The 27,172-nt window shown below is 38.8% G+C and overlaps 1 protein-coding gene across 2 annotated transcripts; it reads right to left on the bottom strand.

The window, feature by feature from the left end:
- Window positions 1-5,934: 5,934 nt before the first annotated feature.
- LOC103464597 (sodium- and chloride-dependent GABA transporter 2-like) lies at window positions 5,935-26,627 on the bottom strand. 2 transcript variants are annotated; one of them, XM_008408808.3, is made up of 15 exons: window positions 25,959-26,615; window positions 25,475-25,659; window positions 23,888-24,022; window positions 20,224-20,364; window positions 19,887-19,974; window positions 17,496-17,628; window positions 15,590-15,724; window positions 15,332-15,435; window positions 14,413-14,537; window positions 13,918-14,030; window positions 12,582-12,719; window positions 12,334-12,436; window positions 10,840-10,940; window positions 10,155-10,325; window positions 5,935-6,476 (listed from the first exon to the last, which is right to left on the bottom strand). In XM_008408808.3, the coding sequence occupies exons 1-15, from the start codon at window positions 25,964-25,966 to the stop codon at window positions 6,330-6,332; spliced, it is 1,827 nt and encodes a 608-aa protein (XP_008407030.2). In that variant the 5' UTR covers window positions 25,967-26,615; the 3' UTR covers window positions 5,935-6,329. The 2 variants fall into 2 exon arrangements, with proteins under 2 accessions (XP_008407030.2, XP_008407031.2); XM_008408809.3 differs by lacking the exon at window positions 5,935-6,476 and adding an exon at window positions 7,669-7,695 and having other exon boundaries at window positions 25,959-26,627.
- Between the last annotated feature and the right edge of the window lie 545 nt (window positions 26,628-27,172).

Here is a 27,172-nt window from a genome sequence, read left to right as displayed (position 1 = left end):
TCAGAGGGGTCATCTGTTTGTGAAGCTGACCATCTAGGATGCTCGGTGTTTCAGAGAACCAAAGATGACAACCAAGTAGCACCTTCGATTCAGGATGGGTACTTCATGAAGATAATGCAGGAAGGACTTTGCAAAGACCCAAGCAATAGTTGGATAGCGCCATTGCCTTTTAAACATCCACGCCCACGGCTTCCCAATAATAGGTCTCATGCGCTAAAGCGTCTCACATCTCTCAGACGCAACCTTGACAAGAAGCCTGAAATGAAAGAGCACTTCCTGAGCTTCATGGACAAAATGTTCAAGAATAACCATGCTGAGTTAGCTCCTCCACTCAGTGAAGACGAAGAAAGGTGGTATTTGCCCACATTTGGTGTTTACCACCCAAGAAAGCCAAAACAAATTCGAGTTGTCTTCGATTCGAGTTCCCAGTTCAATGGCATATCCCTCAATGATGTGCTGTTAACTGGTCCTGACTTGAACAATACACTCCTCGGAGTCCTGATTCGCTTCAGAGAAGAACCGATTGCCTTCACAGCAGACATCGAGCAGATGTTCTACTGTTTTCTAGTTAAAGAGCAGGACAGAAACTTTTTACGTTTCCTTTGGTTTAAAGACAATGACCTCTCCAAAGACATTGTTGAGTATCGTATGAGAGTCCATGTCTTTGGCAATAGACCGTCTCCCTCAGTGGCCATCAATGGTCTGCACCAGTCTGTTCGAGGTGGTGAGTTTCATGTCGACAGTGATGTTCAGCATTTTGTGATGCATGACTTTTATGTGGACGACGGGCTGAAGTCTCTACCCACAACTGAGGCTGCCATCAGCTTGCTCAAAAGAACACAAGACGTTCTCTCAAAGTCAAACCTGAGACTGCACAAGATTGCTGCTAATAGCAAGGAAGTCATGGAGGCTTTTCCACCATCTGATCGGGCAAGTGATTTAAAAGAGCTAGATCTTGACGTCGATCAGCTTCCAATGCAACGCAGTCTTGGACTCTGCTGGAACCTCCAGACAGACTGTTTTCACTTTAGTGTCTCAAAGGAGATAAAGCCATACACTCGACGTGGCGTCTTATCTACAATCAACAGTCTGTACGACCCTCTTGGTTTCGCGGCACCAATCACTATCCAAGGCAAGGCAATCTTAAGAGAGCTCACAGCAGGTAGTGGAGATTGGGACGCCCCTCTACCAAAGGAAGGGGAGGAAGCTTGGATTGCATGGAGAGCTTCTTTGACCGAACTTTCTCAACTTCCAATTCCCAGATTGTACACCAAATTGTCACCTTCAGGTGCTGACAAGAAAGAGTTGTGTGTATTCTGTGATGCGTCAACTAAAGCTATTGCTGCGGTTGCATATTTGAAAGTCACAGATGATGAAGGTATCAATCGGGTTGGGTTTGTCATGGGAAAAGCCAAACTGGCCCCACGTCCAGAGCATACAATCCCGAGACTAGAGCTCTGTGCAGCGGTGCTGGCTGTTGAGCTAGCTGACTTAGTGTCTGCAGAACTGAACTTTCAGCTCAACGATGTATCTTACTATACAGACAGTAAGGTTGTTTTGGGCTATGTTCACAACGAAACCAGGCGGTTCTATGTATATGTCAGTAATCGTATACTACGGATCAGAAGATCATCGAACCCAAATCAATGGCACTTTGTACCTACAGATCAGAACCCAGCAGATCATGCAACCCGGTTTGTTGTTGCTGGTCAACTCATGCATACCAACTGGTTGGCTGGACCTAAGTTTCTCTATTCACCTGAGGTTGTGGTCTCCGAAAGAAGCTACGATCTGGTTGAGTCAGATACAGATCCTGATGTGCGACCTTTAGCATCTACTTTGAGCACAACAACATCCCCTGATCATCTAGGTTCCCAACGATTTGCTAGATTTTCTTCCTGGAAGTCACTCACCTGTGCAATGGCCCGCCTTGTTCACATAGCACATCTTTGTCATCTCAAGGCAGCACGAAGCAACTCCTGCAGAGGCTGGCATTACTGCGAGTCACATGTCAGTGTTGAGGAGAGAAATCAAGCTTCAGCCATCATCATCAAATCAGTACAAGAGGAGACATATTCCCAGGAAATGAAGTGCATTCAGGAACAGAAAAGGATACCACAAAGTAGCCCTCTAAAGAACTTGGATCCTTTCATTGCCATGGACGGTCTGCTAAAAGTTGGAGGTCGCCTTCATCAGTCCAACCTGGGTCAAAGTGAGAAAACTCCAGTGATTATACCAGCACAGCATCATATTGCTACTTTGATCATTCGACACCACCACGAGCAGGTACATCATCAGGGCCGACTCTTTACTGAAGGTGCCCTTCGGTCAGCTGGCTTCTGGATCATTGGTGGGAAGAGGAAAACAAGCAGCATTATCCATCACTGTGTGATCTGTCGACGGCTCAGAGCTCCCGTTAGTGTTCAGAAAATGGCTGACCTCCCAGCAGCTCGCCTTTCTACAGAACCTCCTTTTACACATGTTGGACTTGATGTCTTTGGTCCTTGGATCATCTGCGCACGACGGACAAGAGGTGGTCTTTCACATAGTAAGCGCTGGGCTGTAATATTCACCTGTATGAGTGTGAGAGCCATTCACATTGAAGTCATTGAATCCCTTGAATCATCTGGCTTTATCAATGCCTTCAGACGATTCATTGCAGTTCGTGGACCAGTCAAACACATTTACTCGGATCGTGGCACAAACTTTATCGGTGCTTGTAAAGAGATGAAAATACCTTCTAACATGGACAATACCACCATACAAACCTACCTGTCAGATCAAGGTTGCGTGTGGACATTCAATCCTCCACATGCCTCTCATTTTGGTGGGACATGGGAGAGAATGATCGGACTTGCAAGAAGGATTCTTGACTCTATGTTTCTCCAGATGAAAGACAAACTTACTCATGAAGTCCTGACAACTTTCATGTCAGAGGTCGCAGCAATCATTAATGCTAGACCTCTAGTTCCTGTGACCACTGACCCTGATGATTCATTCATCCTAACTCCTGCTGCTTTACTCACTCAGAAAATAAATGTTGTTCCAGTACCTGCAGGAGAGTTTGGAGCTTCAAACCTTTACAAGCGTCAGTGGCGCCAGGTCCAACATTTATCTAACACTTTCTGGGACCGATGGAGGAAACAGTTTCTCCCAACACTGCAGCCACGCAGAAAGTGGCTGGTAACTCAACCAAACATTACACCAGGAAGTGTTGTACTCCTCAAGAACATTCAGTTGGCAAGAAACGAATGGCCTCTTGGACTTGTGACACAGACTTTCCCGAGCAAAGATGGCAAAGTCAGAAAGGTAGAGGTCAAGGTCTGCAAAGCAGAAGGCTCTTCACTCTTCCTTAGGCCTGTCACAGAGATAGTGCTTCTCTTCTCTCCGAATGATTAAGGACTGTTATGGTCTAATGAGTGGCATGGGAGCACGCCAGGCGGGGAGTGTGTTGTTGGGGATTTTTGTGGGTGTCTATGTGTGGGGGCGTTCCCTTTGAGAGGTGCAGCCAGCTGCATGTCACGTGGCCTTCAGCGACAGAAAGCCAGAGTTAGATTCATGTTACCCGTGTGTTTAATCAATCCAGTGCCATCTGCAATCATCTTTGTCTTGACGAAGCATTGTAGGTACGTTGAGTTTAATATATTGTTGTGCATCATTATTTTTATATTATTTCTGGTTGTTTAGATGTAAAATAATTTTGGATGTTTATTGTTTGCACAACTTTGCTAATTCATTTGGGACAGTATTTAATTTAGCTATGTTAAACTTATATGTACATGTTTACAAAAGACTGAAAGTGATGTATTCTTTTTTTGTTTGTATTTTAGTTTCACACTTCCTTAAATTCAATAAACCTGTGGATAAACGGTCAAGCTTCTTCAGAGTCTTGATATAAGGAAGAGTTTAGCTGTACTGTCTAGTTGCATTCTGTATGGCGAAGGCAGTATACCGTCATATTGTGATATATAATCTGTGAAAAGATTAGGCTCCTCTACTCTACCTCCACCCAGTACTAGTATTGACAAACAAACAAACAAAAACGAAACTAGGCCAAGAAGATCATCATAGAGTTGTCATTCAACTTCATACATGTGCTGCTAATGGCGGAGAAACGACTTACAGTTCCAGGAAAATCATTTATCCACCATCATCTGTGGCCATGCTAACTAGCTTGAGCATTTATGACGAGAAGATGCTGTAGCGTACCACAGAGCAAGGGCTGCAGCGGGAGGTGGGATGAGCAACATGCACACAAGAGTGACTGACAGCGTGAAGACCCTCTTCCTGACTCTGATTGGTTGATTCTTGTTAGCATTGGAAGAAGGTACAAGAGCTTGTTTTTTTTATGTGTGTATATTTTTCATGTTCAAGTTACATACTGAATATTTAAAGGTTGGTAGCTCTGTATAATCCAATACATTTATTATTATTTGAGGGAGATGTTGTGATGGGGAATGTATGTGCTTCATAACTCATTGGCACTCTGTTTAGATTAGGTAGTCAACATTTAGGCAGTAAATCAAATGCACACGAGGTGAAGGAAGTCAGGAGGTTGCAGGAGTCCCACAGGCTTTGGTGGGCTTGTAGGAGCACGAAGTGACTCACAAGTACCAACAAGCTAAAAAAAACGTGGTTCAGATAGCTGAGGTTTGGTGGGGGTTTTTAAGGATTGTGATGTACCTCCTTACTCAGCCTCTGGTCCTTGCACTATACATACGCTTTGCAGTTTTTAGGTTTATGGTCTCTGTCTGTCTTTTGCAGCGTTTCTGTGCTTAACCATCACCTTCCCGGAGGTGGCTGTTAGCTAAGACATTGCTGCCAATTACTCAGTGTTCTTTCTCTACTGAAGACCCAATCAGCTGAGTCACTGATTTTAACTGGCCATAAAAGGAGCTGCTGCAGAGACAAACGACATGTGATCTGTATTTTTTGACCCTGGCTACTGGAACAGTCTGCACCTACTTTCCCCCCCTCTAAAACAAAACCAGTAAGAGAGCTACTGCTGATATTAATGTCTTCATTTTCATAGGAAGCCCTTTGAAAAATATGAATGTTTCTTCCTGTTGTCATCACGTGCTTACCCAACATTTTCAGTTTAAAAAGACTTTTAGCCACTAAATTATTGAATAAATAGATGTCTGAGCTCAACAATAAATATGTTGGTTTTAATCTGTTATTTAGGTTATTCAAGTGCCATTCAGGTTTCATGTGTTTCAGAAACCACTGATCATTCATTTAACTTCTTTGAAAAAATACTTCTGTAGAAACGTGGGCTTTGGACGCTGACATTAGAGGATTTTGAAGACCAATTTGTGCCTAAGTTTTACCTTCCTTCTTAAGATTTTGCTAATTATGTTCTTTCCTCACTATGCCGTCTATTTTATGAAACACACCAGCAAAAATATTTCACAACATGATGCCTCCAAAGTCGGGATGGTGCACTCAGGCTTGCAAATTTCCCTAGTAATGGTGGTCATGATAATCAGAAACATCCATTTTAATTTCATCAGACCACAGCACATCTGCTAGTATTGGTTCATTTGTCTCTAAATGTTTTTTTTAGCCCATGTTGGACCAGGACTTGTGTCAGCCACATTTATTTGGACATTTGACTTGTTTTCCTTCATGAGTGCTATGATGAGAGGCCGTTTTCATGCTGCTTCACATGCATGTAGTTGTTTGATGGGTTGAACATGGTAGTGATTTATTGTAGATGTTGTCTTGGTGCTTGTTACATTTAATTGTAGAAATACAACAAAGTTTAAATAAATAACTTTTACTGTATTATATTGCAAAGAAATGAAACTGAAATCAGTCAAACTTGGTTAGACTTAAAAGAAATGCAGTAATTGAAAAAAACAAGATAAAGCAGTTAACAAAAAAAAAGTGAAAAGTTAAAAATTAAATCAGTAAAAAAAATCCAAAAACGAATGACAACAATTCTCTTTATTTTTTTAATAATTTTGATTTACTTTTAAATGCATTCATTCATTTACATACATTTTTGGGATCGCATTAAAAAATTTGTAACAGCATAAAAATAAGACTGCTAATAATTACCAAGTCCTTGGCCATTAGGAACACATGAAATTAGTGCATTTTTGTTTATCAAAATGTCTTTCACATAAATCTTAAAAGCACTACAGCACTATGCTTAAACCGTTTACACATACAACTTCAAAGTTGCCTCTTATGCAGGTTCAAGACCGGATCTGATCTGTAAGTTGTTGTTGTTGCTCGTAATAATTTTCTAAAAGCACAAAGCTTAAAAAAATGCCTCAAGAATAACAAAAATAATCACATTTATATCTTCACCAAAAAGTGTTTCACACTTGCATCTCCATCTCAGCTGCACAACTTCCCTTGTATTCACTAACCCCAGGCGTAAGACCGCTGTCCGGGTTCAAAGGGTAACGCTCGGGTTGCTTTGTGTCGCCGTTCATCTTTTCAGGACGGCAAAGCTTCTGGAGTCTCTGTGGGAGCAGAATTAACCGAGTTCATTCGCCAAACAAATCGCCCCTCCACTAAACAAACAAGCAGTGCTCGATGGACTTCTTCCTCTGACCTTCCAGTGACCTTCTTGTAGTGTTTAGTAGAAAATGTCTCAACAGCAATCAAACGATTTTGTCCAGATATTGTGCTCTCCCTTTGGGATAGGTTTTAATAACTTTGAGATCTCTTTATTTATCTATGGTAGATGAGGACTTAGAGTCTCAACTCACGATTAATGGCACAATACTGCTTCTATGTTGTTTTAGATTTAGCTAACCACAGTTTGAATTTCAGTATGTCACCTTTAAAGGCTGTTTCTGAAAACAAAACCACAAAACCTATAATACATACAATGATTGTTTATTGGCAAAACATTTAAATTTCAAAGTTTTTAACAACTCAAAATTACAATTTGGTGTTTATCTTGGTTAATGTAATAAAGTAATAAAATGTCGTTGACTAAAACATTCATAAGGAAATTGTGATTATTTACAAAATCTCAGATGCCACATTTATACGAACGTTGCTCCTAATAAAGAGTATATTTCAGTATGGTCAATAGGACACAACTTAGTCATCTGGCGCAACAACTCACAAATGTTGCGATATTTCTCTCTGTGCGTACGGAGAGAAATATATGTCATAATTTATCCTTGAACAATTCCTTCAGATCATCTAAATCTCGGTATAAGAGATGCATTTACTTTCCTCAGCTCATCCTTCAGGTTTTAACAAGATTCAGATCTGGAAAACTGATAGTCATGGAAGAAAGTGGATTTTGTATCTGGTAAGTCGGTCTGTGTGGATTTTTACCAAATGTATAAAATCCTTATCTATCTGAAAGAACAATTTCCCTTAGTTTTCTTGCAGAATTCACCAGATTTATATTTAACATGTTCTGGTACTGCAATGGATTCTTCATGCCACGTATTCTTTGGAAGAGAAACAGGCCCACAGCATCACGTATCCTTTACCGTACTCAACAGTATCCATGAGCTACTTTTTTAAAAAGTAATTACAGTGCTCAGTAATGTTTAATCAGTAATCTACAATATCTAATTTCTTTTATCCACTGGCCACTAGGCCAGATGAAGACCCATGTTTTATCTTGCCTTGCACAGTGAGCAGGTGGTAAGGAGGTAAAAAATAAAAAAATTAAAATCTACCTGTTGCACCCAGTAGAGGCTCTCAGTGAGCCAACTGGAAGAAAAAAAGAGAAGAGCTAAATTATTCACTATTCCACAACACAATGTTTGGAATAAAAATGTGTAGAGCTGCCATGTGTTCTGCTTGTGTTGTAGCTTCTCATATGTGTTAATATCAATATCAATGTCTCCTATATCAATGTGACTCAGATTAATTTCAACTATGGCAATAGCTGGATGATAATACGGTATGGTGGGATTTATGTATTTGTTTTTCATGAAAACATTAGCAGACTTGCTTGTGGTGTTGTTGACAAAGCGTGTGTGTGTCTATTTGCATGTAAAGCAGAGAAATGTGATCAGATCATTAAGAGCGAATTTTAATACCAGGTGCGAATGGTCAGCCTTCACCCTGCCTACTTTTACCTGAATCTGCCAAGATGCAAGTTAGCACCAGGTGTGAACAGGGTCTGACTCTGAGCCTTTTGGGGTCAAACACTCCTGGAGTGTTTGGAAACAAACAATGACTATGTGGGAAAGAGCGTCACGGTCAATGTTAAATACAGAACAGGATGTATGATGCTGTGGGCCCATTTACTCTTTTCAAATAGCCTTTAAGAATGCATGCAATCATGAACTTGAAAGTTTTCAAATAAATATTTGGTGGAAAATTGAAGATGGATTGTCTCTGTGACTTTTAGCAGAATAATGATTCCAAATATGAGGATAGAATGACACAGTAATACACATGAACACAGGGAAATTCTGCAAAGAGGATCAGTCAACCATCGCTCCTTTTGTTTGTCATAGGAGACTAAATTACCTACAAAATCAATTAGTGCAATACTGATATTTAAGACTTTTTTTCATCAGAGAAAGATTGTGCTAATTGGAAAAAGATTAATTTGTTTGTCCTTTACACAAATCTATATTAGATAAATGGGGAGGATGCCATAAAGAAGAAAGAAAATATAGTAAAGATTTAAATTTGAGTGATTAACCCTGGATTTATCTTTTTCAAAGCACACATCAACCACTTTTCAAATAGTTAAACCCACATATGAGTTGTCTTATATTTTATACACCAAGATCATAAACATTTATGAAGTTTGTTTTTTTTTTTCTAATATTAATATTAGCTGCCTTCCTGAGGCTCTCTGAGGCTGTTCAGCCTTTCTGAAGAACATATAAAGAAAACCAATATTTAGGCAATCAAACATCCAAACATTTGAAGATGCTCTGAAGCTTTAACTTCACAACTGACTGAAACACAAACTAGGAATGAGTCTAAAAGTAGGAGATAATAATGTGACTTTTGTAACCTTGGATACAGTATCCAGCACCCACATGAACCTTGACATTAAAATTATTTGCCTAACAATCTAACCAGTGGTGTTAATGTTGTGACTGAGCACACAACTCATTATTATCACATTTTACATTCAGTTATTGGAAAAATAACTATTAAAGAAGACAAAAGTAGTTATAACAAGTTAATGCATTTAAAATGACTGTTTCAATTAAACCTTTCTAAAGGCAAAATATGTGGTAATGTGAGAGTTTGTTTGTCCAGCTGCTGCTGCTTTAGGAAGTGCAAACTAGGCCACAGTCTACAAACAAACACACACATTCTCATCTGTGTTTTGCTTTGTCCAAAGACGAGAGTTGAGGAAATCGCCTTTAGATTGCCAGTTGGAGAACGTCGTGCTCTGAGCTTCTAGCTGAAGTCCCATTTCTAGCTTAGGGTGCAGTTGTTGAATAAACCAAATGTTATGAAAAGAAAAGTGAAGCCAAAACAGCAGAGATGCAGCAAACAGGCTTCTCCTGGATGACACAGATTTCCAGTTTCCTTTGAGATCTGCGTTGACTGATTCTGACCTTTACCGGCTACATTTTTGTAACAAACAAAAAAACTATATACTGCAGCTTTTTTGATAGAGGAAATAGTTTTGAAGATTATCTCAATTAATTCATAACTTTACATAATTTTCCGTGCAGTCGTGCAAAACTTTCTGTACAGTGTTCCTGGATGTTTTAAAAGTAACAGTAGAAATGTGTTATTATTAACTTTACAGTATGTGTTACAAACATTTACCTAACCTTTATTGAACTAAGAAACATGCATCACAGTATATTATTTGATGTTTGACTTATTTGCAGATAGAAAGTGGTTGGAGTTCTTAGTTTTGCCTCAATGTCCTGAAAGGCTGGAGCCCTGCAACTTTTAGACGTGTCACTACTTCAAAAATAATTAGCTTATTAGGTGCACTTTGCACAACATGACAATGAAGAGGCAATATAGACATTTTATACAGATGTGTTAGAGCAACTGCACGCCTAAAAGTTGCAGGACATGAGGCCTCAGGTACTGGAGTTTGAAACCTCTGGATCAGAGCCAATGAAGGAAAAATAGGCCGATTCCAAGCTCCAGTGATCGGTGCATCTCTTCAACATACTTCTCAAATGAAGTGCATCATTATGCTCAAGCTCAAAGCTGGATTTACAAATTCATACCTCCAAAAGCGTTCCCTCCATCTGAGTGAGCTTAAACAGGATCCACAGTGGAACCATGAGAACGCAGAAGAGTCCAAGGAACCAACCCAAAGCGTAGGCCCAGGTAGGGTAGATGTAGGTTTTATTGAACTTCAGAGGCTTGTATCTCACCACAGAAAAGATGAAGGTACCCTGACAAAAAAAAAAAGTTTTTCTTGCAGTTTGAAAACATAAAATATTTCTAACTTTATTCTGTGCCTTCCTTTATAACTGAGAAGCCATGACGATTTCTATTACCAATTTCTTCTGCTTCTGTTTTTTGTCAGGCATAAATCTTTCAGGGTAGCAAATTTTAACAAAAAGGAACTGAATTATTTGTTAATTTGCATCTCAATGTATTTCTAACACTGTAAAAAAAATTACATAAGTTGTTAAACGAAAAATCTGCATAATGTGCCGATCTTCGTATCAGATTGCTCATAGATCGTCACAATAATCCATAGAATAATCTTCTACTGAAATAATTATTAGAAAAGGCCCCATTTTTTGTCAGCCTATGTTAGATTGGATAGGGTATCATTTTTTGTACTTTCTCTGGCTATCTTTGTCTTCTATTAAAATAAATTTGATGACCTGGAACATTTAAGTGTGACAAAAATAGAAAAAAATTCACTTTCTTCACACTTTCTACCATTTACTGACTCACCAGACACACTGTAGGTGTTACGTAAAGCCAGCAAATCTTCATCAGAGGCCATGGACGGTAACCAATCATGTCTTCAATGTTATCATAGAGACGATCTGCACCTGTTCAGGAAAATCAGAAACCAAAGCATTTTGCACAGAGCACTAAATACAAATTTTAAAGCACGTCTAAAGTCAGATGGATTAAATCTTGCCTACACATCAAACTGCAACAAGAACGCCTTTAATAGTATACTAACAATGTGTGGACGTTTGCATATAAAATTTCAGCAGTAAATGCAATTTTGATAAATGCTGCACAGACAGTGTGTGTCTCTGGAGTTATAAGGAGATCTGATCATGTCACACCGAGTCAGAAATTGATCCAATAAATACTCATGTTTTAATTTCATATGAAATATTTTGCATGTTTTTGTTACTTTATTTTCACCGTGATTACAAAGATAGTGATTTAAATTACATTTCCTGTTTAGTTGCTACGCACGCGTTCAAAGAACCGATGCGATTCCTTAACTTAATTATGCAGCTTTCTGAAGCAGCGGTGGAGTCAGAGCTTCAAACATGAGGTCGTTACTGTCCGAAACCACCTGTGGCATTTTAATAAGGCCTTATCTAAAGCACAGTTATTAAATTCTCATATACTTTGAAGTGTCAGTAAATCACATTATCCTGTTTTATGACTGAGTCAGTCACGGACATGACAAATACAACTAAAATGGTTGGTTCTAGGTGCAAGTGAAGAATAAGAAGATCAGGAAGTTTTTTGGTTAAAGTTACTGAACTCATTATTAATCAGCAGAGCTGCGCATCTCTGCAGCTCCTCCAGAGTTACCACAGGTTTCTCACCTTATTCGCTGGTTATAGCACCTCTTGCCAGTCCTTTACAGAGTAGTGAGGTACTGACATTAAATTGAGATCTATTTACTAATTAGGTGACTTCGGAAGGTAATTTGTTGCACTGGGTTTTATTTAGGGGCATCAGAGTAAAAGAGATTGAACATATATGCATAATAACATAAAAGTTTCCTTCAACCTTTCACTATTACACTTCATTTTATCAGATAAAATCACAAAAACATTAATGGGCATAAATACTTTTGAAAAACACTCTTGTTTATTCTTGTGGGAGTAAAGTGTCCTTTTTTGTACATCTCTTCATGAGTGCATCTATCACGTTACTTTACAAGAAAAAGAGACACAGGAAACTTTGTGTCTGTGTTTGACCTTAGCTACACCATTCCACATATTTCTTAAAATTGAGTTTTTAAAATCTCCACGCTGCAAAGCCTCTTTAAAAGCCTCCGGGGTTGTTTTCTGGCCAAAAAGCATCTGTTTACAAGTTGTGCAAATGCAGCAGGAAATCTCCGGCTTTGGAAAGTATCAGTGTGAATAGCGCCATGTTTATAGTAGAGAACCACAAAGCCAACATCAAGTCGCCGATGTTCGTGATTTGCTGAAAATAGGCAAATGTTTCAGGACTGATTGAGTAACTTACCATATATCCATCCAATTGCTATGGATTGACACACTGAAAGTAGGAGAAGATTATTGCCGCTGCAAACATAATGATCAAAGAGTTGGAGGAAATATAAGCCCCCCTGCAGGAAGAAGAAAGGCTCACCGTCAGGTCAAACACAGAAGCAGAAGACTCAAATGTCCAAATGTTCAGTAACTCACACTTTCCAAACAGCAAGTTTAGTTATCGGATTGAGTGTGTTTGTTGACAGCACTCAGAGTTCTCACCTCTGTGACGAGAAGGAGGCCGAGAAAGAAGCAAACAGCGCAGAGACAAAGCAGCAGCAGTTCTCTGCGATAAGCTCTTCGAAACACATAGGGGAACATATCTGTCACTGAGGTCATCAGGCACTCCAGGCTCACAAACTGATGAGACACACACACAAATTAAAAGCTAACAGACGTCACAAGATTAAACTAATATCAGACTTTTTGACTTTTTAATTCAGACGAAGTTGGGATAACGGCGTTTCCATCAGGCATCTGGATGGGCTGTGTAACACAGATGGAAACAGTGAGAAGGTTTCCAGTCCATCAAGAGGATAAAACAGAACAAAGTGGTAAAATATTCTGAAAAGCTGACAAATTTTAAAAAGGCTCTCTTCTTCCTCCCAGCAGCTGTTGGACCATCGCTGCTCCCAGCAAAATCAAGACGTGTTCACATACATGCTGGCATTTGCACAGTCATTTTTCAATAACATTTATGCTGTTAATGCACATCCGTTTGTCTGTGCTGCACTGATCATGCTGTATTATAAATTCCCTGTTGTGTTATTATTACTGAACACACATCAACATTATGTACACTGAAAAAAGTCATCCGACTCAGCTGCACATTACTTGGATTGTAAATATAATATTTCTGACAACAGCAAATATTTTTTAAATGACAGACAGACAGATAGATGATGATAGATAGATAGGTAGGTAGGTAGGTAGGTAGGTAGGTAGGTAGGTAGTAGGTAGGTAGGTAGGTAGGTAGGTAGGTAGGGGTAGGTAGGTAGGTAGGTAGGTAGGTAGGTAGGTAGGTAGGTAGGTAGGTAGGTAGGTAGACAGACAGACAGACAGACAGAATACTAAAACTGATCTTTAGTTAGCCTTTATTTATGACTCAATTGAAAAAGTTACACTCAAATTCTATACTTTACCAAATATTTCTATAGCAGAAATGTAACCTTACTGAAAAGTATATTTATGTACTTCATTCACATTAAACTGTCATTTTCTGATCTTATTTAGTATTTTCTGAGAACCAGAACTTTTGGTTTTGCATAGAAAACCCATTTATGAGCACAGAGGCCATTAAAGATTTTCTTTGAGGTGTCTAACCTGTATTTACTATTTCTGTGTATCCTTTATGTTGTAAATGTTCTTATCTTATAGTTTATTTTCTTATGTCATGTACTCAGTTGTACTTTATGTCAACACACATAAAAACAAACAAACAAAAAAAAAACATGAGCAGAGTGCTAGCCATTGGAGCCAGCAAGCAGTGAAAATAATCCAGGTTTGATAAATAAATAAATAAATAAATAAATTCCTTGGGATACTGTTAACATTTTACCTGTGTGTCTGCACCCAACAAGATGACCATGACGAAGAAACAAACAGCCCACAGCTGAGGCAAAGGCATCATGGCTACAGCACGAGGATAAGCAATGAATGCCAAGCCGGGTCCTGTTGGAAATAGTGCAGTAAATTAAATGCAAAACAAAAAAATAACTGTCATTTTCACCCTGCATACTGGAAACATGAAGCCAACAAAGAGCTGCAAGACTGGGGATAAGTAGCTTAATGACTATGTGCTTAAGTTTCTCTCTCTAAATATCTCAGTATATTTATTGGGGTCTACACTAAAATCATTTAATAAGTGATTTCAGAAATATTATTCTAGTAATGTTTGATTTCAGCATATTGAAAATTGTACTTTCCCAAACATGTTCAAACCATGATGCTCTCTGAAATCAGCAAACGCAACAACCATTGTGTCCTGCATATTAAATCAAAGTGGCACTGATCCCAGGTGTGTTAGATTTTCAAACAAAAGCGGACGTCTCACCAGAAGCAGCCACCTGGGAGATCGGCAGTCCTTGTTCATACGACATAAATCCCAAAACAGAAAAGATGGCAAATCCCGCCACAAAGCTAGAGCCGCCGTTCACCAGACACAGAACAAATGTGTCCCTGCGGATGCAGACCAAAATATTTGTCATGTTTGAAAACAAAACTAAACAGAAGAAAAACAATTATAAATTCCACAGAAAATACGTTTTACATCTGATGTCTTAAAGTTTATTGCAACATTTAAAATGTGTTTTCAGCTCTAACAATTTAAGGTTTTAAATTATGTAGTTTATCAATGAAAATAAAGAACATTCAAGTTACTTTCCCAGAACTTATAATGTAGTTTTTGATTCCTTTCCAGATTACTTTCCCTAAACGTTACTTTATGGTAACTTTTCCGTGGCTCGGTGTTCACCGGCCGACACGGACTGAACGGCTTTGTTCACTTCCTTTGCTGCCATTGCTAAAGTTACAGACAGACTACAATTATAAAACAGAAAATAGACATCATCGTTCACAACTTCTTCTATTTGCTGATTGGCCCATTTCAAATCCTACCAGAGGAATCCAGGTGAATGGGAGAAAGTCTAGACTGTGCTGTGAAGTAAGATTGGAATGGAGTGGAAGAGTGTAGGAAGGTAATGGTAATTCTGCCAAATAAAAGCAGCTTTGCAGAAAGATAAATTACCTTAGTGCACTTATATTTTTAGAGCACAGTATTATTATTTTGCATAAAACCGTACATTAAGATTTGCTTAATGTTGTAAATACCAGGAATCCAACTTGATTTTAAAGACGCGAGGCCTTACTCCTTTGCTAATCTTCCAATCTCTATTTCTTTCCAAATAGTAAAAGAGGACAGAAGAGCAATATCTACTGAACCACATGACTAAATGCAAAAGTATTGCACTTACTTGTAACAATCATTGTTATACTGATTGTAGCTTCCCAGAGCTGTCAGACTCCCCTGACAAATGCCAAAAGAGAAAAGGACCTGTGCACCTGCATCCATCCAAACCTACACAGACATCAGCACAGCGTCAGTGAACAAGCACTGCAGAAACTTCTCTAAAAGAGGAAGTCTGATGTATCTAAGGTGCTTATTGGGCTCAGACTTCCATTGGAAGCAACCAAGCTGGGAGCTTTTCTTTGTCTCTGAATGTATTACTTACTTGAGGGTCCACCAACCTTGTAGGATCTGGATATAGGTAGAAAGCCAAGCCGTCCATCGCTCCGGGCAACGAGAGCCCACGGGCCAACAGAACGACTAACATCACATAGGGAAACGTGGCGGTAAAGTAAACTACCTGCCAACACAAACGTAAACGTTAGATTGTGCCTAAAACACTGGAAAACACTGAATTATAGCTATTTTTTTAAAGAAGAATTAAATGTTAGAAGTGTTGTTTTTCATGTTAACAGAAATCTTGTAAATGTTTTGCACCAGATTTATGAAGCTATAAAGCCATGTGTGCTCAAAATATTAATGCAAAATCACCACAATTCCTTTAAAATTAATGTAATACCACCTACATTTTTGCATTTTCTAATCTAACTTTTAAAAAACAGATTTTAAGTTGATCACTGTGTTGAACTATTAATTGGAAACTCCTGACTTTCTGATAACTTGAGGAATAAATAAAATGTGATTCAACATGCGGAGCTCAACTTCTTTTCACCATTTCTCTGGACAAGAAAGACAAGAACATGCAATTCAGATATGAGCTGGTTTTTATTTGTTGGAAAATATGTACAAGTCCAACTCACCACAACTTGGTTATATCTACAGTAAGTGTGGCGTTTGTATTAAATTTCAAATATGTAGGAGAAGATGTGGGCAGTAGTTGGTGTGCTCCCTCGGAAACTGTTCCCAGATTTTCAACACTTTTCAGAGAAGTTCAAGCACCTTCCACTTTTTTTGTCACAAGTTTTGTAAGGTCTATGTGAGATCTTTACTTTTCTCTCCATAAAATGACCCAGAAGCCTAAATATTTCAGACCTCTGGCCTGTGATCACTAAACATGATGTGTTTAGCAGCTGATTGGCTCTTTGCAAGCTTGTTTTTACAGAAAAACAGAACTCCAACATGATTGTGCAGAATGAAAGAACTGGACACGGAGCAAAGGATGTGGACAGAAAAAAAGGAAGAACAAAAGTAAAACATTCAGCAAGAAGAAAGCAAGGAAAAGGATCAACAAAAGGAAATCTAAGTCTCCTTTCTGATTTCACAGGCTAAGTATTAGTGGGATGACGGTTTTTTTCTACTGTTAGCCGATTACATGGTTTAAATGCGAGTGATATAAATTCAGTATTTGCTGTGCAGTCTTTTATTCATTTATTCTTTTTTTTTATTTGTGCAAACTTTGATCCCCTGCAACTTCAAAGCTTTAAGCTCTGCCTTCTGGCCTTTTAACAGATTTAATGAAGCTGTATTCACAGCGTGTTCATTCACTTTGCTTAGTGAGGAAAAGGCTTTCTTCTTAGTTGGGTCAAGGTTAGACGTTCTAGATCTGTTTCTCCTAAAGCTTGCTATAATACTTGATACCAGAAGTAGTCAAATTAAAATTTAACAGAAAATTCTCAGGAGAAGAAATGAACATGTACACGTTCCCATTATAAATGCTCCAGATTTTTAGTTCGTCTGGTGATCCTCCATATTTATTGCTTTTTTTTTTTTACTTAGTGCATGCAAAGTCTGACACATCTCTTTTATCCATTTGTTTTATCCCTCTGACGTGTTTCATTTGGTCACCATTTCTCTGTAGTTCCCAACAGTAAAATACCACACCCAAAATTTGCTCCCTGTGAGTCAGTCCAGCTCTTATGACCATATAAAAAAATCTGAAGAAAACTTTTACATCTACCTAAGAAACACTGCACATATATATATATTTTATTATTGTTTGAGTTGATGCCCTGAAATTCATACCAATAATATTTTTAAAGAGATCCTTGCATGTGGTCCAGCTGAATGAGGAATATTTTTGGAGCAAAAAATGCTGAAATAATTTAAAATGCTGCCAGTACCCCATACTAAATGGCAAAGCTTCAAAGCATTTCCATCAGAGGTTGCCTTACCTTTCCAGTGGATCGCACTCCTTTCCAAACACAAAAGTAGCAGATAATCCAAGCGAGTAACAGGCACAAGACCAGCTCCCATCTTAAGCTACCAATTTCCTCAATCCCCTTAGAAATGCCCAGAACTCTTCTCCTAAAAAGATAAATATATGCATAATGTTGCCAAAAGAGACTTAATAAGAAATATCCCCAAAATGTACGTACAGACATTGCAATATGTCAAAATAACCAAAATGTGGCGCATTCAATAAAATCTAAAAGAATTTGAGAAAAAAATCCAACAGTTTGTTAAAAAACAAGCAAGTACAGTTTATTTTTCACAATAAAATAAAACACTAAAGGTATCCTAAAAAACCCAATTTATTTTAACCAACTTTCAAAACTTAAATGGACACACTTAATTAAAAAGGGGGGTATTCATTAATGTCAACTGTCCTTTCAAATGCTCCTATGATGACAACACAAATATTTTAAGGCACGTTTAGACTAGCAGGAAACCTAGAACCTGTTTCTTAGATGTGCTTGGCAATTGGTAGTGTTTTCATTAATTGCCAAAGCAGCTGATGCAAGCAGCCGTTTATTTAAAGAGCTTTACTTGGTTTGAACAACAGGTAAGGCTGTGAGGATGCAGCATGAAGAGGCAGCAGCTAAAATCTATTTCACTCTACTATTGGCAACAAAAACACAGTTTTAAAAGAATTCACTAGAGACGAGCCGCCAGTGGTTTATTGAGAAACAAAATCATCAGCACCAGTTTTACTTAGAAAGTTTAAAATAAAGTTTGCATTGAAACTGTATTTAAATACATAAATACTGGTTTTATAAAGCCGAAGGAACAGGAATCTGACAGTCTAAGTAAATTAGCGCTGCAGCGCAGGATGCTGTTAGAGGAACTTCGAAAAGTAGCAGGTTTAAAACTTCTTCGAGTCTTTGCTTCCAAAGTATATGTGATGTTTATGATTTGTTAATTAACTCTGATATTTGGCAACTATTTTGCTAAATGCTTGTTGCAGTGAGAGTGTTTCACACTATACGTGTGCTTAAAGTGTCCAAAGATGGAAAGGTAGCAACCAAATTACAGAAAAAGAACTCAACTTTGGATATATGTGCACTGTAGGCACAACATTATGACCACATATCAAATAATGTGGTGCTCACCTCAGTTTCACTGCTAAGAGGTCAGATCAGCTGGGATATGGATTATGCTACTCGTGTGCTGAGTTCTGGCGCCAAGATGTTAGCATCAGATCCTCTTAAGACCTGTAAGCTGCCAGGTGTGGCCCTCATTGTTCAGACTTGTCTCTTCTGAACATCCCAAAATGCTCAATTAAATTGAAATCTCTGAAATATGTGAAATCAAGGCAACACCTCAAAATCCAAACAATTCCTAAGCAACATACAAACATCAGAAAATGCTGCCTTCCATGAAAAAAATGGAAATAAGGTCTGCCAATAGCTAGGCTAAAGATATGTGTAAAAGTAGTAACTATTTGGATAGCAAGATCCGAGGTTTTATAGCAGAACATCATGTAAAGCCTCCCGGTGCTTTCCAACTTCTAACAGAGCATCCAGGACTCCTGTGTGCCTTTAATGAACAACACACACACCTGGAATCCCTTGAAACGTGAAAGAAAATCTGATTCCTCAGATAGGACTACTTTTTTTCCACTGAGCAGGGGTCAGCTTGGTCATCCTGACTGGTCTCCAACTTGTTTCATGTTCATCAATGAGCCTTGACCGCTAATGACTCTGGACCTCTTTCCCTAGATGCTGACCACTGCAGACTGAAAACATTATGTAAGAGCTGGAGTTTTGGAGACGCACCGACCCAGACGTCTGACCATCACTATTCCGACCCAATTTGGTCATTAAAATCCATAAACGATACATAAATGTATGTATTTTACAGGTCATGTCATTTTAAAGCAAAACAAAGCAACTATGTTATCTTCAGTCGTTATAAAATTTGTGTCAATATCAAACATCAATTAAAAGTAATTTGACTGTCCTTGAAATTGGGCCTCTGTCTCTTCAAGACGCTTCTACTCTTGCTGACACTCCGCCTTCATAATGCTTCTCATTATGCTGTTAACAATTGTTCTTAGAAGAGTTGGACTAAGAAGAAGCTTGTATGATAAGCTCAGCAGATGTTCCACCAGCTGTTTGCTAATTGCTGCTGCCGCTAGTCTGGAGGAGCTGAGTGAGGGAGGTGAGGGAGTGAGAGGCTCTGTGAGGGGAAACTCGGCTGAAGAAAATGTGTGGAAAAATGGCGGCGCTTTGTTTTAATTTAAGTAGTGGTGTCTCTCACGTTTTAGTTACATATAGGAAATACAATATGTCTAAAACATGGCGGACTGGTCAGTAAAGGAGGCAGGCATGAATTACACTTACTCCCAGAACTCGGTTGCAGGTGTTGTTGCATTTGCAGCTGCTGTCCAGTTGGATGACATGTTTTTCTTATCAAATTCAACACAAGACTCTGATTAAAGAAAAAAATCAATCAAATAAGTGTGCAATGCACTGTGTATGTGAAAAATATATACTCATATATTTACACTTATTCAAATCCAAGTGAAGCCTAATTCTGTGTCAGCACTAAATTTCAAGTGAGAAACTGAAGGTTTTGCTCGGAAGATATGTTCAGGATCAAGAGTGGTATCATTAACACTATGACTCTGATTACCATTGACAAAACATTTTATTATAATTTCTATTGTTTTTGCTTTACCTGTGTTCCAGGAGTTTCCGCAGCTGGCCCATGGAAGCTCAGCACTGAAGGATGAGAAGAGGTAGAAGAAAGCCCACGCCTGGATGACAATGTACGACACAGCAGCGTATGCAATCACTACCTGAGTGGCGTACCCGATACCTGGAGGCAGAGATGGGGTCAGAATAGGTGACTGTAGGAAAATGGCTCTGCAACAAATGCAGCACTTTGCAGAAATAACTCAGCTTGCTTCAGTGTGTTTTGTGAAACAAACTGTAGGATTTCACCTCACTGCTAAATGACCTTCAGTTACCTAGCAAAGTAAACCAGTGACTGCTATTCTTGTAGCAAGGGTATAGAGTTACTCATATAACAATCAGATCTGTTATTTTAAAAGGAAATCTGATGTATTCATTTAAATCTTTGACTATTCTTTTCCAGGAACATCATTTTTATTATCTTCAAGTAGATACCTCTTTAAATGCATCTGGTTTAACTTTTGCTGCAAAGAGACAAATCATATCACTTACCCCAGTTTTCTTGCAAACTGGACCAAACGAATTTATTAACATTTATTTAAAAAAAATAACAAATGCACTTCCTGCTATCCTGACAGTCTGCTATCTGATTGCTATTTACTGCATCTTGTATCTCCTGAGTTTTTCTACATTTCCTGTGTCACATCCCATCCATTTTAGTGGAATTATATGTGGTAAACCTACAGAAAGTAGTGCACGATTTCAGCTTTGTCATTGTTGTTTTAGAACCTACCCCTGTTTTAAACTTAACTACATCCTAGCAATTGCTGCAGTTTGTCGAACTCAGTTAAATAAGCTGAGCAGATCAGCTCTGAGCCCGTTTTAAAGGCCAAAAGGTGAAAGAGAGCAAATACAGTCAGTCACAGCAAAAGCTCAGCCAGGACACGTGTTTGATCTATGGAAGGAGAACATTAAGTTGTTGTCTAAAAATTTTTTCTAAGAAAGCCTTTGAGGCTTTCACAAGACAGGTTGGATAGGTTTCATTTAGGGGTTTCCAAATAAAGGAGGCTGAATACACCTTTATCTATCAATTTAAATATGTATAAATAATTTCCCTTATCCTCACAACTATGTCCTCTGTGTTGATCTATCATCTATAATCCTAGTAAAACATTTATAATATTTAAAACATAAGATATTATGTTTTAGCGGCCTGATATTTGCAGCCGTCTCTTCTGAGTATTGTCAGACCCTGCGGCGTCCTGTTTAAACATCACACATTATCACATAGATTGGATAACAGCTGCAATTAAAACCACTGAACCTGAGCAAGATAAAAATAAAAAAAAACTTTTTTGCTAATCCCATCAACCATGCAGTGTGCGTGACAGATTGCATACTTGAAACACAAAGTTAGGAATCTGACACGAGTTTCCCTTAGGCCCAGACACCATAACATGTCAGAACCTTCAGCGTTTATTGCAGCTTTAATGCTTTTTCCCACTTATACATCTTGATAAATGAGGTGTGAAGAATGCCATGTTTCAGTGTTCACATTCTCCTGTGTGTCTAATAATCCATCACATGGAGCAGCTGAGCGACAACAGACAGTTTGTTGTGTGCAAAGTTTCATCAGGTTTTCCAGAGTTCACACGTGACGATTATTAATCATAGCTTAGCAACGGACAATTCACAATTGTGCTCTGTGGGAAACTTCTTTTGCTTGTTTATTTGGGAATGAACAACAAATTCCTCTTTGTTCTCATGTGAGACTCTGTATTTGGGTTATTTGGACTTAAATTCCTACTTTGATGCCAGTGACAGGAGACTTTCCTTGGTCTTTTCAGATTAAGGGCATTCCTAATTTTTAGCTGCTTGTAGATTTAGATGACTACAGACATTTGCAGATATCATTTAAGATGATGGCTTTATGTCTAGACGCAGGAAATCCCCGTTCATTGACCTTATTACAATATTCCAGTCTCACAAGAGTGAACGCATTTGAACAGGGCTCATGCAAAAAAAATAAATAAATAAATAAAATAAAATAAAATAAAATAAAAAAAATATATATATATATATATATATATATATATATACACTGCTCAAAAAAATAAAGGGAACACTTAAACAACACAATATAACTCCAAGTAAATCAAACTTCTGTGAAATCAAACTGTCCACTTAGGAAGCAATATATATATATATATAATTGCATTTATTTACTTTTTTTTTTATTATTATTGTGTTGTAATTACAGATTCCTGTCCAAACAGTCACAGGAGTTGAATAGTTCCTTTCAAAACTCGCTACGTTGCTTGATGGAGTCCGTCTGTGTGTAATTTATTCTAAGGTTTGTTAGAAGATAAATTACCGTAAGTAAGGAAGAAAAATGAACACTGCAGACAGTTCTCTTAGTTTGAAAGCTATGGATAAGTTTGAAGCAGGGTTAGGTTAGGAGACAATATTTTAAGCTTTGAACATCTGATGGAGTGCTGGTCAATCCATCCCTTCGACAATGTAAATAGTCTGGCACAAATGCAAAACCTGCAAAAACATGGCTGGTCAAACAAATGGGCAATCTGGACAAGGAAAACCTTAATCAGAAAAGCTGCCAAGAGCCCGATGGAGACTCTTTACTACATGCAAAATACTATTTGTGATGGAGCGTCACATCACCCTGATCACACCATCTCAGAGGTAAAACATGGCGGTGGCAGCATCATGTTGTGGGTATGCTTTTCTTCAGCAAGAACAGAGAAGCTGGTCTGAGTTGATGGCAAAATGAGTGGAGCTAAATCAATCAATCAATTAATCAAGTTTATGTGTATCGCACATTTCAGCAGCAAGGTGTTTTACATAGTGAAAACACAGAATTCCACAGCGCAGCCCTGGATTTGCTCTCAGGTTTGTGCTGCCCTCTTGTTCATGCAGCAGTTCAGCCTTTTGTGACCGTTTGGTAAAAAGCTGTACATCAAATGATTCAATGTGTGTGAAAAAAGCAGTGGCTTACTGTCCAGAAAGTAAGGTAAGTGTCAAAATGGCCAAGTCAAAGTCCAGACCTATATCCAATAAAGACGCTACAGCAGGACACTGATGTTCACACTGACTCTCTGCAATCAGTCTAACTGACCTTGGGCATTTTTGTGATGAAAGATAGCTACAGATTTCAGTCTCTTTGTTTGCTAATAAAAAGATGCATACTCATGAAGAGCTGTGTTGTTTTATTTTCTCAGAGTGGCTAAATTCATTTGCTCAGAACTATTTTCAGACTTAAAAAATGTTGATGCCTTGAATCATTTTCCTTCCACGCTACAATTATAAGCTACTTTGTGTTGGTCTGTCACATAAAATCCTAATGAGAAACAACGTTTTTGGTTGCAACGTGACCAAAAAATAAAAAAAGGTTGTGCTGCAAGCGCTTTAGCAAACCACTGTAAATAAATCTGATGACTTTCCTTCATAATCAATCAGTGGGAATTAACTTTGAGAGTGGTCTAAAGTTTTTTTGCAGTAGATTTAACAACTTTAATTATGTATTTTCTTATAATGTGTGAACTGAGGACTCAAAGAAATTGCAAAACAAAAGAGTTTTTAAGTTTGTTGCATTCCTGGTTTTGTTTTCTTTACAGTATTTCTGTTGCATGGAAGCGCTGCTCTGCCACAGGCTAAAGTGGAGTTGCATTGAGCTCCTGTGAAACACAAACCTTCAAACAGGGGACAGAAGTGCCTCCAGCAGGTGATGCAACCCTGGGACGTGTATTGCCCCATGGCTGTCTCCAGGAGGAACATCGGGATCCCGCAGGCAAGCAGAAACAGGACGTAGGGAATCAGAAATGCACCTGAGAAGAAAGTGAGCCAAGTAATCTGGAAATCATCTTCTAAAGACACTTTACACACATCCGTGAAAGTTTTTTGTTGTTGTTTTTTACACCAAGTTAACTTTCTAATGAGTAAGGAACATTCCCTACTCATTAGAAAGTAGGGAATGTTCCTACTTCCAACAGCTATGTAGCAATAGCTACATAGCTATTGACATAGATAATGACAAATACATCATTTGTATTTGTCATTATCATTTTATTCATTATCACAGTCGTGTTTTTTATTCTTCTTCACTTTATATTATGATCAGATGTTGCTGACTGACATCAAAGCATGAACCCTATTTCATTAAGCTCTGCTTACAAATACATGTTTCAAGTTGTTTCCAGCTCAGTTTGGCTTAAATCATATGCGGCGTCAACTAAAACCTTCCTGCACATGTCGGCCTCAACGTTGAGACATGAACCAATTAACACTGATTATATCTTCCCTGAGACACTTGTCAGTGAATGGCATATTTGGCAACAGCTAAGCCTTTTCTCCTCACAGTTGATAGAATCCAAAACAGGAAAAGTGTGCAGAGTTCAGGGCGTAAGCAAGTTTGACAAGAGCTAAACTGGAAGGGTCAGTTGACTGGGTCAAAGCTTAAACCCTGAAATTGTGTTCCTGTGGTGTGTTCCCAGTTTGAAGGGTTTGGTATCTATCATGGTGGTAAACTGGTATCGGGATTGTAAGAGGCCAAGGTTCACTGCTACTGATGATGATGATGATGATGATGATGATGAGGGATGGCCTTGTTGCTCCTATGCAACAGAGGAGCCAAAGCAGTTCAAACTACGACTGCTTATTTGCTTGACATTGAGTTTTGAACAAAAACAGATGCACACTCACACAGTAAATTGAATGCTCTCCTTTTACTTTGTTCTGTGTGACTGCAGTGGCTTCAGTGTTCGTTGTTCAATGAAAAAGAACAAATAAAGAATCTGATTGTTCATTGTTTGTGCCAAGTTGTTGAGGTAAAAACTCTTTTTTCCTAATAGATTTGCAAGTGTACAGTATACGGAAAAAGCAAAAACACATTCACTTATTGGAAATCAATAAAAATAAAAAAAACGGGACTTCAAAAGCAGAAAGTGGAAAAAAAAAAAGTATTTTCAAGACACATCTAAAAAGGGAAGTCAAATACGGGGGAGTATTTGCCCTCAAATACAAAAACTGGTTACATTTTATGCCATTTCCATCAACACAATCAAATCATTTAGGGGGGAAAAACACTATAATGGCCAGTATTTATTTATTTATTTATTCATTCATTCATTCATTCCAGCTCAAAGTTACTGCTGGTCCCCCATCTGGTCAAACCTTGGAAAACATTTCGAAGCCGCTCCTGTTGTACAGATCTGGAAATCCCTTAAAGCAAATTTCTACACTTTTCTGTCTTTTTTTTTTTTTTTTTTTTCAGGACCTACCTCCTCCGTTTTTGTAGCATAAGTAGGGGAACCTCCACAGGTTCCCCAGTCCAACCAGCGTTCCCGCTACAGCCAGCAGGAACTCCAGCTTGCTCGCCCACTGGCCGCGGTCCAGCAGCGGGGTCTTCTTTCCGGAGACGCTCCCCTGATTGGACCCGTCCACGCTGTTTCCTTTCACAAACTCTCTTGACATGTTGAAGAATTGAGAGAGACGCTATCATCGAGAAGCCCCTGCGGCTCTCTGACTCTTTTACATCGCGCACTGTTCAGTCCCTGGTTAAACTTACTCAGCTGATCATTTTTGGCTCAGAAGCTTCAATAAATTTAATTAGAAGCTTCAATAAATTTAATTGCTGGACTAAAGCTTGCACTATTACCAGGAGTTTCACTTGAAAGATTTTTTTTATTATTATTTTTTTTAAGCGTGACATTTTGGGGGATTTAAAGCAGCGGGGGGTGGGGGGAATAGACGGTGAACACTTACCCCTCCATCTTTTTGAGCCCCCTCCCCACACAAAGCTCCTTCCAGGAACACAGGAATCCGATCAGTATTCCTCTCAGCTTGAGCCACTGGGAACAGTAGTTGTGGTTTCCGCGGGATCCTCTGTGATGTAATTACACTTGAACTGGTTTGTTGTCACACACACAGTTTGTCCCTGAAAGGGTTGGAAATCCTGCCACTTCCGCGCTGTACTTTTCCACTGTGGCAGGACCATGAGTGGTCCAGATTAGCGCAGCTGCTGATTTAAACCAGGCAGCTGAGTCGGGTCTGCTCACGCAGTCCACGCAGGAGAGATTTTAGTAACCCGTTGGCTCTTAGTGTGAAGCGGTGGGTCAGTGACCAGTGCAACCAGATCTGGACATGCTGTGATGTCTCTCACATACTGCGAAAGACTCGCGCACACTCAAAAAAATGCTCTAATTGCGCATACACACTACTAAAAAGTCACACCCGCCCACAAATTTTTTTATCTCACACGCACACACAAAATCCCGAAATTGCACATATCCACCACTAACATGTCGCAGACGCACACACATTTTATCTTTCTCGCACATATACGCATCCGCATAAATATACAAGGATAGGAGTTTTTGCAAACGACCTTAGTGACCCTGCGACATTCTGGCGACCTGTCCAGGGTGAACCCCGCCTCTCGCCCGGAACGTTATAGCTGGAGATAGGCACCAGCACCCCTCCCGACCCCACTGAGGGACAAGAGTGTAAAGAAAATGGATGGATGGATGGATGGATGGACGGACCTTAGTGACCATTGTGCTGTATCTATCAATCAATCAATCAATCAAATTTTATTTGTATAGCACATTTCAGCAGCAAGGCATTTCAAAGTGCTTTACATAATTAAAATAAACACAGCATGTGACATTGAATAAACAGTGAGAAAAAGAAAGAGATTTTTTTTAAAAGATAAAAACATTAAAACCCGCACCCCTTTTAGGACTTCAGTTAAACGTCATTTAACTGGGACTCTAACCCTCAAAAACACCGTTTGACAAGGACTCCAACCGCTAGGTTTTTAGTTGAACGCCTTCAACTGGGACTCTAAACCCCGTAGGACTTTAGTTAAACGTCGTGTAACTGGGAGTAAAAACATAGAAACATCAAAGACATCAAAACCCGCACTCTAACCCTAATTTAGCCATAAGCAACTCTAAACAGGTGGGTTTTAAGTTGAT

This window comes from Poecilia reticulata, chromosome 5, assembly GCF_904066995.2.
Source record: "Poecilia reticulata chromosome 5, P_reticulata-male-v2, whole genome shotgun sequence".
Classification (NCBI taxonomy): domain Eukaryota; kingdom Metazoa; phylum Chordata; class Actinopteri; order Cyprinodontiformes; family Poeciliidae; genus Poecilia; species Poecilia reticulata.
Note: the sequence above shows the minus strand (reverse complement) of the source record. Positions and strands in the feature narration are given on the sequence as shown.